The 15,893-nt window shown below is 39.6% G+C and overlaps 1 protein-coding gene across 15 annotated transcripts in view; it reads right to left on the minus strand.

Annotated features, from left to right (window-relative positions):
* ptprsa (protein tyrosine phosphatase receptor type Sa) overlaps positions 1–15,893 on the minus strand; it is a 237,882-nt gene that overhangs the window by 116,627 nt on the left and 105,362 nt on the right. For all 15 annotated transcript variants that reach the window (XM_019875182.1, XM_019875184.1, XM_019875183.1 and 12 more), the window contains one exon: positions 6,787–7,012. In XM_019875182.1, the coding sequence (XP_019730741.1) occupies positions 6,787–6,883 (97 nt within the window). In that variant the 5' untranslated portion in view covers positions 6,884–7,012. The remainder of the gene's footprint in view (positions 1–6,786; positions 7,013–15,893) is intronic.

Here is a 15,893-nt window from a genome sequence, read left to right on the forward strand (position 1 = left end):
CAGCATGACGTCTCTGATCCACTGGTGAAAGGACACTTTGATCCTCTCCTCTTTCATCTATAACTGCTTCAGACAACAAAGTGTATGCAGTAAAGTGGTGAAGATTGCACGACTGTCTTGTGTCCTATGTGTTGTGTTGTGTTATTTTTGTTATTTTGACTTCAAAATGGCGCCGCGAGAGTGGCTGCCTTTCCAGCAGCTCCTATATTTTGTTGTTCTACTTGTTCCTTTCATGACTTTGCTGCTGTGTATTGGGAATTTCTCCATTGCGAGACTAATAAAGGTTTTCTTATCTTATCTTATCTTATTTTAGACTGACAGTTGGGAAGGTTACGTTTTTCATAATGGTTGGGTTTTTGAGGTGTGGAGCAAAATAATGAAGTTCCTTCAAGAAAATTGATCAACTGGCTCAATCTTCTTCATTTTTATGATGAAACGAAATTTTTGGTGATATACCAGTACACCAAGGAAACAGTTTTGGAGCTGAACAGGAAGACTGGACCAACTGTCAAACACGATGGCAGTGACAGAAATGCAGCTGCACCACAAAAGACCAAACGTTTGAGCTTCTCTGTCGAGCCATTATGGAGCCAATCAAGTTTACAATAATGCTAGGCTAACGTCTCTGCTAGCTAGCAACAATGTAAGCCTTGTGATGAAGTGACGAAGGTTGAGAGTGTGTGCACAGTTAGTGAAGCAATCATTACAACTGTTTGTGAATGTCTGGCAAATGACATTATCTACATGCGCACACACTCGCAAACCTTCAGGAGAATTTGGCTGCAGTTACTATTCTTAGCCGCTCCTCCCCACAGCCACCGCCAGAACTCTCTCCAAACCTTTGCCGCTCTGTGAGATACGGGCTGTAACATTTCATCGAAAAAGCAACCGTTGACACAGGGGTCTTGACAGTGGTGTAGCAGTGCGTCATTTAATTAGACAACTAATTATTAATTTTAATTTCAATATCCACAATGATCCTTTATATTGGTTTAAATGCAGTTTAACTGAGGTTTACTAAACTGATATTCGTTTTAAATGGTGCAACAGAGCCCTGCTTACTTTTAAAACCGGATAAAGTCATTTGAAACATTGATTTCCTCATCTCTGATTAGAGTGAATCTCAGATTAAATTAAACCTTGTTGGTGAAACCCATCCTAATTATTCTATAGAGTACTGGTAATATCATTAATTTGGTAGTGAGAGAAAAAAATATATTTCTAATTTGCGCTTTGGCTGGAGGAAGAGGAGGGCTGCAAAAACAACACAAATTGTTACAAGACACACTCGAGGTGGAAGAAACATTTGTGGAAAAGAAAAATACATTTTCAAAAGGGGAGGGGGAGCGGTGGGACATTAACAAACATCACTGAACAAATCTCGAGCTTGAACATTGAAAAGCATCATGCAAAATAAAACTAAACGACATTGATGATTTGTGATGGTATTTGATAGGGATAAGTGCAAATAATAAAGTAGTTGATTGACTGATTATTAAGAATTCTATTGACTCTCTGGAGTTCATTGTTCAATAATTATGTCTTGAAACAACTGGGTCGAAACGGAGTGCACTACTTGGAAGTTGAGGTACATCCACATAGATGGCCAATGTCCTTTATTCAAATGCCCAACCCAAGGATTCTTCTTCTTTCTAGATCTGTCGCTTGGTAAAAGGACCACTGTCTTTATTTACATGAGAGTGGTCACCGGACCAGTTTAATGCATTTATTAAAAAATAAAAAAATTTAAATTTAAATCATATGTTCGGGAGGGGCCAGCCAGGCAGCCTCCTCAGCCAAAATTTAAATCATATTTGCATCGCACGACAAGGGCTGAACAATGTTGATTATGGTGTAAGGTTTTAACGCGTCACTGTGATTGCACAGTCTTCCTATTTGGTATTTGTTTGCCTGTGATGGCTGCTTGGCTGTGGGAGCACTGTCATGATGGGTTGGCTCATCTGAATGCCGTTGCTTCTTTTGTGTGGTGGGAGGAGATGGCAGTCCTCTGTCAGGTGTTGGCACGAGAAGAGTGATTTGCATTTTGATGGAAGAATTTTATTTATTTATTTTTTAGTTCCACGGATGTTAGTATTGCATCAGTATGAATTAATTACCATACATCTAACTGACCAATTTCCACCCCAAAAATTCAGGAAAAAATGAATTATGGACCAGGAAAAGAGTCATTTATCTGATTTAAAGGGCAGATTGTTCATTTGTTTCCGTTGGTAATAATGTAAGACAAGACTGCAAGAGCATTTTGTGACATTGTCAGTCATTTCTCATCTGAAAAATCTAATCCAAAAGTCTCCCTTTTATCATGCTGTTGATTTTCTGTGTCGCGGTGGCAATTAGCAGCAAAATACAAAAAACAAAAAAAGAGAGACAAAGAGAGAGAGAAAGAGAGAGAGATAGTATACAATAGCAGCAAAAAACGAGAGAGAGAGAGAGAGAGAGAGAGAGAGAGAGAGAGTTAAGAGAAGATCTTGAAAGCTTCAGCAATTAAGTGGACTGACAGAAAACAACAGGCTATGCTGTATGACTTTAGAATGTGATTTAAAATTGCAGATTATTTTTATAATTATTCTGATTTCCCATAGGTAAAATTGCTTACAAATCTGGCATCCCTCAACAGAATGTGTTCAAATGTAGACATTCCAAAGTATGCAAACGGGATATTCTTTTCCATATTACAGTCCAAATGCTTTCTCTTCGAGAGCCTATTTGATGTGCTGTCTAGGTTTTATGGTCTTGAGCTTCTCTACTGATTGCTTGTTTATTCTTTGAGCATTCTAAATTATTTAACTGGGGCCAAAGAAAAGGTTTCCAAACTGTTGCCATCTTCCAAGAATTCAAAAAGTGCCAAGAGACTTCTTGGCGAATGGCTTCCTGCCTGGGACTAAATAAAAGATGAACCTGTTTTCTTCCCATTTTACAGAGGGGAAAAAAAAAAAACTGTAGATGGTAGCAAATTTTCAGAGCCGATCACACAACAGCTGGGCACATCTCAATTGAATTTAACAGTCACTAACACATAACTGAAGTGGAAAAGATAATGTGTGAAAAAAAATGAATGATTGGCAGTGAACAAAGGCAAGAAAGAAAGAAGAAAAGCTATCAAGACAGGGACAAGAAAACGTACAATGCTTTTTTGGCTTTGTTTCAAAATCAGTCAGCGTGGCTGCCCACTCAGTGCAGTATTTTCATGCCAGAACCGCCACTGCTTTTTTATTTGCCCTAGTTTTCATACTTTTTGGTTGACAAATGTTCTTGCGGGAATGTTGTCAAACTTTTCGTACATCCACTCAGTTTATGTATAAAAGCATGTGACTGGACTGCTCCCAGAATTGAGCCCCGCACAAAACATTTGATGCGCATGCGTAACCTATTGAGTGCTTTTGTATTGAGTGAACATCAGCACGAAGCTGCGGCGCATTTGTCAGAAGCTTTAAAACGTTTTGTGTACTTATTTAATTTAGTGGTACTGCTCGATAAGCCACCATGGGGCCAAAAAAAAGCCGCAAGTGTTGGCCCTTTGAGAAAGAAGGAAAGACCGTAGAATTCAATAAAGAACTTGCAGCAAAGTAGAAAAATAGAAGATCACCCTTCCTGACAATAACCTCCTCCTTGCTGTCTTTCTCACAACATCAAAATATTTTACTAAAGGTAAAAGTGATCTATTTTGTAAATCAATACATTTATTCGACATTGTTTTCTTAATATTAAACTACAAGTATCATTTTTCATTCGGCGGCATGGTGACCAACTGATTAGCACGTCTGCCTCACAGTGTAGAGGTTGTGGGTTTGAATCCGGGCTTCGGCTTCCCTGTGGGGAGTTTGCATGTTCTCCCTGTGCCTGTGCGGGTTTTCTCCGGGTGCCCAAAATTTCCAATAACAGGCGTGGCAGGTCAATGGAACACCCTAAATTGTCCCTGGGTGTGATTGTGAGCGGGAATGGTTGTTCATCTATGTGGACCCTGCGAATGGCTGGCAACCAGTTCAGGGTGTACCCCGCCTTCTGCCCGGAGTCAGCAGAGATTGGCTCCAACACGCTCGCAACCCTCTTGAGGATGAAAAGTTCAGATGATGGATGGATGGATTATTTTTGTTCTTATATTTGGGTATCTGGAACAGGAGTGGCCCGGCGGTCGAATGTTAAGCGCGCCGGACTCACAGTGCAGAGGTTAAAAAAAAAAAAAAAAAAAAAGGTAAAATTGGTAAGCTAATTGAGCACTCTAAATTGTCCCTAGTTGTGAGTGTGAGCGCGGATGGCTGGCAACCGGTTCATGGTGTCCCCCGCCTGTTCCCGAAGACAGCGGCTCCAGCACACCCCGCGACCCTTGTGACGAGAAGTGGATCAGAAAATGGATGGATTGTATCTGTGTGTGTGTTTGTGTGTGAGTGTGTGTGTGTGTATGATTGTATGTATGTACAAAGTAGGTATGTGTATACACATACATTCTTCTATCATCCTCCTTATTACCTTTTGTTGAATAAATGCATAGCAATGTTGAATAATACCACAAGTCTGTCACAATAAATATCTTCGAAGTCCCCCCAGTATTCTCGAAGCACCTGCAGAAATGAAATATATGAATGAACCTACATATGATGGAAGGTTTTGTGATTGGGATTTACTGGCCCATCGTTCTTTTTCTTTTGATTAAAAGGGCTCCGTTTCTTTGTGGTTTATGGACATGAATAAGGGAGGGCGGAGTGGGACAGCAGCAGGGAAGATTGACATGTTTTGTGGGGGTCATTTCCAAATAGAAGTGCCACTGTGCGTAGCTGAGTGCGGCTTGGAGTGGGGGAGAGGGGCGTTCAAGCAAACAAAATCACGGTATGACAGTATGTTTCAAGAAGAAAGGGAAAAGACTAGGACAAGGAAGACATGTGAACAGTTAATGATGGTGTGAGAGAGACGTGTGAGAAAGAAAAACGTGAGGAGCATTTGTTTGAATCTGACTGAAAATAAATAGTTAGTTCATCCTTAGAAAATGCAAAATGGGAAGAAAAAAAAACATTGCCTTGTCACCTTTCTGCATGCAGTTTGAAATGTTTTCCACCAGCTGAGCGAAAACACTGCACGATCACGTGACCAGACTTTCTAAACCTCCACGCAATCAAAGAAAGACAGCTCTGTTGCAACATGACCACAATCAATTCCTCCCTAGTTGAGTTTAGCTACCCGTGAAGGCTGTGCACTTATTTTGGATGTATTTATTTCCTTTTTTTAATTATACCTAACAACTGTCTCTTAATTTTAATCACATTTAAATTGTTTTGGGTACACAATGCACGAGTCATAATGGTTTCCAATGTTATTTTTTCCCCCTGGCAATGTTTTTTTTTGTTCATTTTGTATCCATCCATCTTTTATAAAACTTATACAAGTAAGACAATTAAATGTAACAATAATGCACCGTAGTTTATCTTGTGGTATATTGTCCCCAAAAAGTCATAATTGACATATACTATGCAAATGTATTTATGTACAATGGAGTACTACACCAATGCATACAAATGAATATACAAAAACAAAAATAAACACACACACACACAAACACACACACACACACGCACACACACACACACACACACACACAGGCAAAGTATTTACAAAGAATGAGCACTCCCCCAACATTGTCATCACTCCTGTTCTGTTTCTTTACAGAGACTCCCCTTTGTTTCCTCTCTTAATGCTGATCTAAACCCATCGTAATAGAGAAATGATGCTGCACAAATCTTGAAGCAGGAGCTGACAGGGCGGACTAAGACACGACTGATGTCCCACCAATATTGGGATGGAACAACTAACTCTTCATATTGATGCCATTCTGAAAGATTGATTTTTGTTCTAGAATGATTGACATATGATTAGTTTCAGGGGGGTATCCGTAAGGTTTGTTCAGCTGGACAGAAAAGCATTTGCTGTCCAGCTGAACAAACTTTTCACTCCATATGAAAGGTCAAGCAAATGGAAAATAAGTGATTTTGTTACATATTGTAACACTTGCACCGTAAAATAGTTCTGTCGCATTGGTTTGAAAACAGCATGAGAGAGACATGTGTGGCAACCTGATCTGCATGTGGCTCTCACAAATATGCAGTGGAAGCCAGGCGAAAGCACCTCTAGGACAAAGTATGTGCAGAGCTCAGGTTGACATGCTCAACTTTCCAAGTGCCATATTCTTAAAAGGTCAAACAGCATGAATTACATTTCAGCAAAATATAGTTACGCGTTGATAAAATACAATGACTCAAAATAACTGCTTCTGTTCTATATTTCACGTCATGCAACTTTTAATGGATTGTTTTTAATTAAATGGTATTTTATTGTTAGGTGCTGTCTAATTTTTGTATTGGTTCCATTATTAACCCACCCATGCAGAATTTCAAGCACAAGATTGGATCGCAATCGGGTTATTTTACCGCTCAGCCATGTAGAAAACCTGACCTTGATGAGCACCGTTTTAGTGTCATAATTTTCTCCATCATTTTGTTAAAGTCAAATAAAAAGTAAAAACACTCTGTCGTGACCATCTTTCACAAAGTGTAAAGGCTTCTATGCAGTTTTCTTCATCAATCTCTAAATTATTTGATAAAGCCAATTGAAATTCTGTTGGCTCGCGTGAACATATTCTCACCAAGAGAAAAGAACGGCATTATTTATGGCATGACTATGTTGGGCACTATACAAACCAACCAAATGCTTTGTCAGAGTTAAACAAGTGTTAGCAAATGTCACTGAGAGGGGCCGCGACGCTCGACTGGTACTTACATAAGGCGTGTGAGCCGGTGAGCAGCAGTGAGAGCAGCAGAGTGGTAAGAGGCAGCAGGAGTGGAAAAGGGAGATGAGTAGCACACCTTGTGGCCATCTTGGTTCCAGTGGGTGTATGTGGAGGATGGGGCAGGGATAGGGGGGGTTGATCTGTGACCTGGCTGGAGAGCCGAAGCCCCAGCAGCACGGGGAAGATTGAGTTCTGCTGGCAGGATGCTTTGGCACTCTACAAGAAGAAACAGACACAAAAGAGCCGATGTTAATGTTTTGTTTGCAGACAGTGTGAAGCCCCAGGGAAGTGATGCATTATTAGCAGCCATCAGACATCTTGAGTGAACTTTTTAAATTATTGTAGCCAATCTCCGTAGCTACTCTCTCTCTCTCTCTCTCTCTCTCTCTCTCTCTCTCTCTCTCTCTCTCTCTCTCTCTCTCTCTCTCTCTCTCTCTCTCTCTCTCTCTCTCTCTCTCTATATTAAAAACAAAAATAGAACATATGTGAATGACATTCTCTTGCAAGAAAAAAACCTTTGGAATGACCTGCATTTCTCCATAAATTGGTCATAAAATGTGATCTTATTTTCATCTAATTAACAAACTGGACAACCCCCTTTTTTTTAAACAAAGGCCACACCAACTATTGTTTTCACACCAAATAAACATCACATTGAGAGCTGATGAAATGAAGTGGTTGGGCATCCTTTGGCGGCAATCACCTCTAACAACGGGTTTGTGTCCTGCAGTTGCAGCTCAGATCTGCGCAACTGTCAAGAAGAATTTTGGACAATTTCTCTTGACTAAACTGATTCAGCTCTGCAATAGTCTTGAGATGTCTGGTGTGGTCTCTTGAGGTCATGCCACAGCAGCTCAATTGAGTTGAGGTCAAGACTGGACCAGTTTAGACAGCTTTGATTGGCAGAGGGATGTCTGTGGCTTCAGTTCGCCTGCAGAATTTCTTGATTAACTTGGAAATGAATTTTCTCATCAACGATATAATGCATTCTAGACCTGAGGCAGCAAAGCGATGTGGAACCATGATGCCCGCTTGTCTATACAGTACTTCATAGTTGAGATGAGATTTTGATGGTGGTGTGCTGTGCCTTTTTTTTTCCTCTCCACACAACATTTTGCCACTATTGTGTTGAAACCCCAAGGCACTTTTCAGCAAACTTACTCTGCAGCCGTCTTTTTTTTTTCTTTTTTTCCCCAAACTGCAGTGGCTACCTCTGAAGTGTCCTCAAATGACATCCATTCTTGATTTATGATTTTTGTTTCTGAAATCACGCCTAAGATTGTTCTTGACCTCATTGAGAATTTCGTGCTGTGATCTTATAGTTAGCTGACTCCTGACCCAGTGAAGCTTTTGGAAAATCTATTAGCAACATTGTGTCTTCAATGAAAACATGAACACATAATGTTTTGTCTTGTATGACTCTGAGCAGGCTGGGTTTCTTGACTGTAATGTTGTGATGAAGATCAGATCACATTTCATAACGGCCTTGCTGTGTGGAGTTTGCACGTTTTCCTCTTGCCTGTGTGGGTTTTCTCCAGGTTCTCTGGTTTCCACCCACATTCCCGAAAACATGCATGGTATATTATGAATGAATACTTTATTGTCATTGCACACTTGTTACAACGAAATTCTGCAGGAGCCTCCACCCCCAAGTGCGTCGCAAAATATAAAAATATAAAAAATATATAAATACATTGCACTCCCCTAGACCCACACACAATCACACGCACACGTTTAAAATTGATAGTCAGCGTTATGGAATGGATTTTTTTTTTTTTTTTAAATTGTGTTTCCTAATATTTCTTCTTATCCAGTCATGCAACTCAATCATGTGTATTATCAACGTGTTCTTTTTGTTACATTTTCTAACTTACACTCCTTTTGTATTATACTAGAACAGTCAGTTGTGTTATCATGCCGAAGAGTGGCAACAGTTCTGTTTTGCTCTGCAGGTAGTTGTATCGTAGGGATAAATTAAAACATGTGGAACGGAACATGCCCCTCAAAAAGTAGTCGAACAGATGGACTCCAAATGGCTTTTCCCCAACCTGGCTTTCTTGTTTTTTTTTTGCCGATGAGTCGTTTGCATCTTCTCATCTCTGTACTTTAGTTCATTACAAAGTAGAATGTGACACCAATTCTGTCCTTGAAAGGTGTCACCAATATCACAAAGAGTTGTTTTACAGCTGTGATTGTTTGCTTTCGAGCCCAGGTGCGCAAACAGCAAAATGACAGTTTACATAAGGCACACAACCTTAAATCAAATTAGTTTGGATGTAGTTTGTATTTATGCACAAACCAAGGCAGCTTTCAGACAGTTCGACTGTCTAGTATAATGCAAAGTTTTGCATGTGAGCTGTAGCCTATTAAAGCAACTTTGAGGCAAAGGGCGGGGTGCACCTTGGACTGGTTTGCAGCCTGTCTCAAAGAAATACTACTACTCTTCTCCCAATAAAGCACAAACGGTGAATGCCACGTATGGGGGTGGAGGCGAGGAGCTTGGAGGTGGGGGTAACGAACACATTTATACCAAATAATACCTTCTGCCATTTAACTTTTTTTTTCTTTTTTTTTTTTAAATACATGAACCCTGCAGTGGAATTACAGCACGTTTCCTGAAAAGAGTGGGCGTCTTGAAGAAAACCATCTTAGCCTTCAACACAATAGCCCAACACGCGACCAACATGCCGTTTAGCCGTCGTTCTCTTTCTTTGCCTGGCAGGTAAAGGAAGGCATTGGTAATGACTAAAGGAAATAGAGACAGATGACAAGAGCAATTGTATCGGTGACTGAGAGAGTGATGTGCCTTTTGTTCTCACAGTAAACAGTGTTGAAGGTAGAGGAAACCTTGCCATGCCTGAGGGAGATTACTCCATCCGTGCACAGAGGATGACCAGGGTTATGATTTATGGTCCTCTCCTTAGGGCATGCCTTTTTTATCTGCACTTCAGCGAGCTTTACAAACTTCACAACACAATTACAACACCTATTGTTGTTGAACGTGCAAACCGAACATAACTTAAGGCTATGTGTGGGATTCAGTTTAACGGTGGCTACGCATGACTCTCTTTACTGCAGTTCAACGCTCGACTAAAAACAAAGGCTGAAGAGATAAGGCAGAACATATGTTTAAATGGAGAAGCATTGATTTCAAACTATAAAAAAAAGGTTCCCCGGTATATCATGTCTTTGACATACTTCTGACATTCAAAATGCCCAAAGAAGATTTAGAGTTAAATCATGTTTGGCCTCCTTTGCAGCCTAAAATTAGCCAGTTGTGAGGGGGATGTTTTGTCTCTTGTCCCTCTACTACAAAAGTGTGCACAATGCAGGGAAACAAATCCAAATATATTTAAACATAACAAGAAACGAGGGAAATATGTGAATGAATATGTGAACCCGCGGGTGCAGAACTGCGAGCATGCTGGGGTCCACTGTATAAGGTTTCTAAATATATCTCCCTGATCAAAACAGTCATCTTTCCAATCCCTCATGTTCGTTTTTGCTACTCCCTCATTTCCTCCCTGTGCTTACTCCTCCTTCAAACTCATGCATACTAAACTATGCTTGCATTGCAGATGCGCAGCTGAGAATCACATGAATTTGCATGGAACTGCAGGACTATTATGTAAATAGTCCAGTATACCTCCCAGCATCATTCTTTCGTTTCCATCCAGCATATCCTGTCAAATCTCTACCAAAGTAACTTGATATGGGGCACACCTGTCATTAGCTGCTATGGATAGGGAAGCCCCACAGGAGGCAGAATAGCTTACGCAACGAAAGCACCCATTGCTGAAGGACGCCTGAAGCATTTACATTTTCAGTGTAACTTACATCAAGGGCAAGCGGCTCCACATTCATATGTAGTAGGTGAAGCGGTAAATCAGAAAGAATCTAATCTTGAGATGAACATTACAAGCAAAGATGAGCAAAAGCCAAAAAGCAAAGCAAAAAAAAAAAAAAGATTTGGTTAGAAGAAGCTTTGACAAATGTTAAATGGACACCTCAATCCTTGCCTTGCTAATGCAGTACAAGTGGGCCAGTTAGTGGTTTCTAAACGGTCGTGTGCTGATGTTGAAACAATTAGCTGAGTACATCAGAAAATAGATGGCAGTGTAGTACCAGAACACTAGCAAAAAAAAAAATGCATGTATTGCTAGCTATGGCATCAAATGAGCACTCCTTTTGACTTTAAGGCTTGCGTGGGCAAGGAGAACTGCAACATAGGGATGTTATTACAGGAATGCAAAATTCCCAGCCTTGGAAACCTCTCAAGGGAATTGCTTTCCCACAAGCCTTTGCCTTTCACTGTTCTCTAATTCGCGACCCCAGCAAGTATTGTGTATGTTGTGTTGACCATTTGTTAGTCCCGCAGGAGTCTTTGGGATAATTAATGTTGCTTTGAAAGGAAACTTTGGTAAATTACCCATTTTATTTCAGGTGGTGACATTCGAAACCACGTAGTTGCAACAACAGCGGGGTACATCGAAGTTTGCTTTTGAAATGTTTCCTTGTGAAGCACAGAAATACCAGAATTTTTAAACTGTCTGAATACCAGCAACCTTTACAGCCTTTTGAAAATCCATGAATATTCAATCTTGTGTTTTCAGTGGAGTGCGATCACGGCCTTGTCAAAAGCACTGACATACATTTAAAAATTTAAATGAAATTGTAGGAGTTTGTTCCAACTGATTTTTGTATTCACTTGATAGCATATGGCTGTGCAACTTCCATTTATTTATTTTTTCTTTGTAGAGGTAAATGAGATTTCAGCTTCAATCTGTAACCGTAACAATGTTAACGCATTCAGACTCATGCTGGCCAATGCCAAACCGACAGAACTAAAATGTCTGCTTCTTTTTTCTATCTGAAAATATTTTTTGTTGAGTTTTTACTGCCCAATACTTAGTGCAATGCTTTTAAATCTTGCACACAAGAAATCCACCATCTTAAAAAAACATACAACACTAAAACTAATAAAAACTAACAAACCTTCTTTGAAAAGTAATTTAAAGTGACTGAATTTAAAAATAAACTCCAAATGACATAAAAACTAACTATTAAACAAAAAGCAAAAACTTGCACTTAACACCTAAACTTGGGAGTCAAAATCTACCTTGAAAAAGGCTGAGACCAGGCGCCGTCTGGGTCATGCTGCAGGCAGGTGTGCAGGTCGACACCTGCGAGGCACGTCTGTTGCGCTGACCTCCTAAATGCGGACTTTATTGCCTGGCCATTTTGTTTACCACTAAGGGTTGACACCTTGCTCCAAGAGAAGATGAACACACACATGCACACGGATGCTGTTTGCTTTCTGCTTCTCCTCATTTACAGCTGTGGCCAACCATGATTCCGGTCAAAGGACATAGGTAGCATTGTCCGTGATGACAATCAAAAAGGGGCCAATGTGAGTTAGTGGAAGGCAGGTCGGGAAGGATGGCATAATATATAGAGGGTAGGTAATGAATTAAAGCAGTCGGGAGCTGAAAAGGGAAGGTGAGAGCGATGCGAGACAGTCCTTGACAATGAAGATGTCGCTGATTGGATTGGATGTGTGTGTGTGTGTGTGTGTGTGTGTGTGTGTGTGTGTGCAGGAGCTGTCGGTGTGACATCATCTTCTGGCCTTCTGCCAAAAGACTCAGACTAGCATCACACCAACCGGCCCAAGGCTTGTTGAGCGCCCTTTAAAAATTGCCACAGGAGAGGGAAAGAAGTGTTTGAAGGGCAGCTGGGACAGTTGTGGAAGCATGGCTCGTATTCACTCTGGAAATGGATGTGGGTAACGGAGAACGAGATTATTTGGAGTGACTGAGAGGGAAGAGGAATGAAAAACTTGGCTGACTGCAGTGTGAAGAAAATGGTTCTCTGGCAAGGATCTTTTTTTTGGAAAGGTGTTGAGAAATTAATTTTAAAAATATTAAAAAAGGATGGGAGCTTTACAAGTTACAAGTATTTCAACTTGAAAAAATATGAAGCTCGATGTTTTAATTTGTGATACTTGTTCATTTTTATATAGTGACACACGAAAAAAAATCTAATTTGAAGTGAAGACGGGTTTTTTTTTCCTCTCTTCGCCTAGAAAATCCTTTAGAAAAAAAATGTTCTATTTTGCCTTTTCTCATCCATCGCAGGCTGCAAAAACAGATAAACCCTTGGGTTGTTTTTACCTACTGAATGCTCAAATTATTGTCTTCTTTGCCAGCTGCCACTCCATTCAACATAATAATCAAACCGTAGTCTCTGCAATGGTCCTTTTCAGAATTCAATTTAATGGCCCCTCTTGTCCTCGGAGAACTTAGATTAGTTCAGTCTCAAGAGGGGAGAACTAAAGCTAGCTCTGTTTAAACAAACATGCACATTTACACTCCAAGATATAAATCTATGAAGACTGACACGCATGAACAAACTATTCTCAGTTCATTAAAAAATAAAAAATTAAATAACAATAATAATGCTAATAATAATAATAATAAAATCGTGAATGGACATTGTGTAGTTCATTCTGTAAGTTTTTTTTTTTTTTTTTTTTAATGCAGGGGAGCTTGATAACTTCCAAGATACCTGATGAGTTAACATGATGGGGAAAATGAAGCTTCAAAATGTTTGATGAACCAGTTGTATTTTTTACTCCTCTAGATGGCACTCTGTTCAACATAGGGCTGAAAGCACACTGACTCGCCATATCTTCAACCCGTTTCTTTAAACCAACAGTGGCACAGTCACAGAATACACGTGGTTCATAAGACCTCTTGAAGCATCATTTCCACATCACTACTTTACACTATGATGCAGTTATAGACCAAAATGAGCAATGAATATAAAACTCAAAGTACTCTCAACATAACTGATGACACTGCCTTTTTTATAAATACTCTTAGAATCACGCTGTTGTGTATATAAAGCGTGATGTTTTACTGATAGACAAAACTATTTCGTGGTGACGGCAGAATCCGACTGAGCCTCCGCTGCAGAGGAAGCAGTATCTGACCAAATTCTGTCTTTTGGAACAAATGGGAGAACCAAACACCAAAATGGCCGTGCTGTTGATTCATGCAAAACTATCCATATAATCCACGAGAAAGAAGGTTTGACAAACTGCAGTGGTTTCTCATTGGACAGTACTGTATACTAACCATATTGTAGGCTGCTAAGTTCAGAACAATTTGCCAAAAAGGGAATATCGTGATTCCCCCCAACCCCAAAATTCTAAATGTTGGCTTCATAGTTGTAGTACAGTAAATAAAATACACCACTCACCCATGATTATAAAGAGTAGAGACAGATGGTAAAATCAACCCATCCCTGGGCCTTTCTGCCCATCAGTTTACCCAACACCGTATTAACAGCACCACTAATGCTAACAGCTTGGGATATTGTTTTGTTCTTTTTTTTTATCGCAAATTAAAAGCGCCACAAACATATAAATCCGGATTTCCCACATATACTGGCACTGAACACCACCCTGCCACATTTAGGTGCATACACGTGTCATACAACGACACAAAAATAGACAAACCTAAATTATGCCCTGAAATTGTGGAGAAAAAAAAAATTACATCAAGTCACATTGGACAGTCACATCCGCACATAGTAGCTTCCTTGTAAAATAACTATGATGTCAACTTGAATGTAATACAAAAACAGAAGTGTGACTATAAGAGCAACCCGGAAAATGATGTTACTTTGCTACAGTACTCTTTGGAAGCTTTAAAATGCGCATTATAGCTATAAAACCACGTCTGACTGTTTCGCAACAGATCACCGCGTGACAGCACAAAAAGTGCTCTGTCCTTTGTCCAAACATCTAAGTACAAGGCATCATTGTGCGACCTGTTCAGAATATAGTCAGTGCTTGGTGTGGGAGATAATAATGTAGCCGGGTTGGCATTAATGTGTGTTATGAAAAAAAAAACACACACTGTAAGCTATTGTGAGCTCGTCTTATTTTCCTCCCACTCACAGCAACAAAGAGTTGATTTGTGTCCATCAGACCGCTATTGTGGACAATGGCATGGATTGGGGTGAAGTCCAGTGGAAAGTCGGCCATGATAATACAGTGGGCATTCTAAAAGTAGGCTGGACACACTTAGTGCCATTTGAGAATATTGCCACTTAACCACTGCAAATTTGCTGTTTGGCATTCACAAATTCACCACATCACTACCTCCCGTTATCGAAAAAAAAACCTTTGCAGGCCTGAGGATTTCAGAAATTCATAGAAGCCGTTTTTTGGTTCCGTTGGATCACCTGATGGGAAACCACGGTAACTAATTTTGGGTTCCGTAAACGTTCACAATGGGAACCCATTTTTCTATTTTAACTGATATTCATAATCAAGAATTCTGATATTAAAAAGTAGAATATTTAAAGGGTAAATGTTTGAAAACTATGCATTAACAATGAACATAATTACATCAGCAGCTGTGTACTCCAGGTTTATTCAATAAAATAAATTCATTTTTGAAAATATGTTGTTTAACACTTTTATTGTACTCATATGGCATCATGAATACAGCACACTACAAAATCAGAGTATTTTTTTCCAGTCTCACACTGCAGCATCATGAATACAGAACATCACAAAATCGGAGTATTTTTTTTCCAGTCTCACACTGCAAAGATTAACTTAGTGGTAATCATTAATATATCAATTACCGTACTATGAAATACTATGGCCATCAGAAACACAATACTTCAGTTCTGGCTGTATAGCATGGGCTACAAATAAACCTGGCGCTGTTAACATGATTATATGTGTGTGTATGTACTATTTATGTAAATAAACATGATATCAATGGCTACTCAGCCACTTTATTAATACAAAAGCATGTAATAGTCACATAATCGCAAATTTTCGCTCTTCGCAGTCCTTTTCCCCCCAAAACAGTGGGGTTCCCTATAAATCTGTGTTTCTTTTTTAAGTTTGTTTTTAATAAGCAAGAACAATTACACAGCTAAGGCATTTAGCAAACATCAACCATGACATGGAAAAAAAAATGGCGTGTTGGATTTATTCAATTTTATTTTGTCAAGTGGCTGCACAGAACAGAATCACCTGGATTTACAAATAATTTTTAAAGACTACTTAAAAAAT

Source organism: Hippocampus comes, unplaced genomic scaffold (assembly GCF_001891065.2).
Source record: "Hippocampus comes isolate QL1 unplaced genomic scaffold, H_comes_QL1_v1.1 scaffold132, whole genome shotgun sequence".
Classification (NCBI taxonomy): Eukaryota; Metazoa; Chordata; class Actinopteri; order Syngnathiformes; family Syngnathidae; genus Hippocampus; species Hippocampus comes.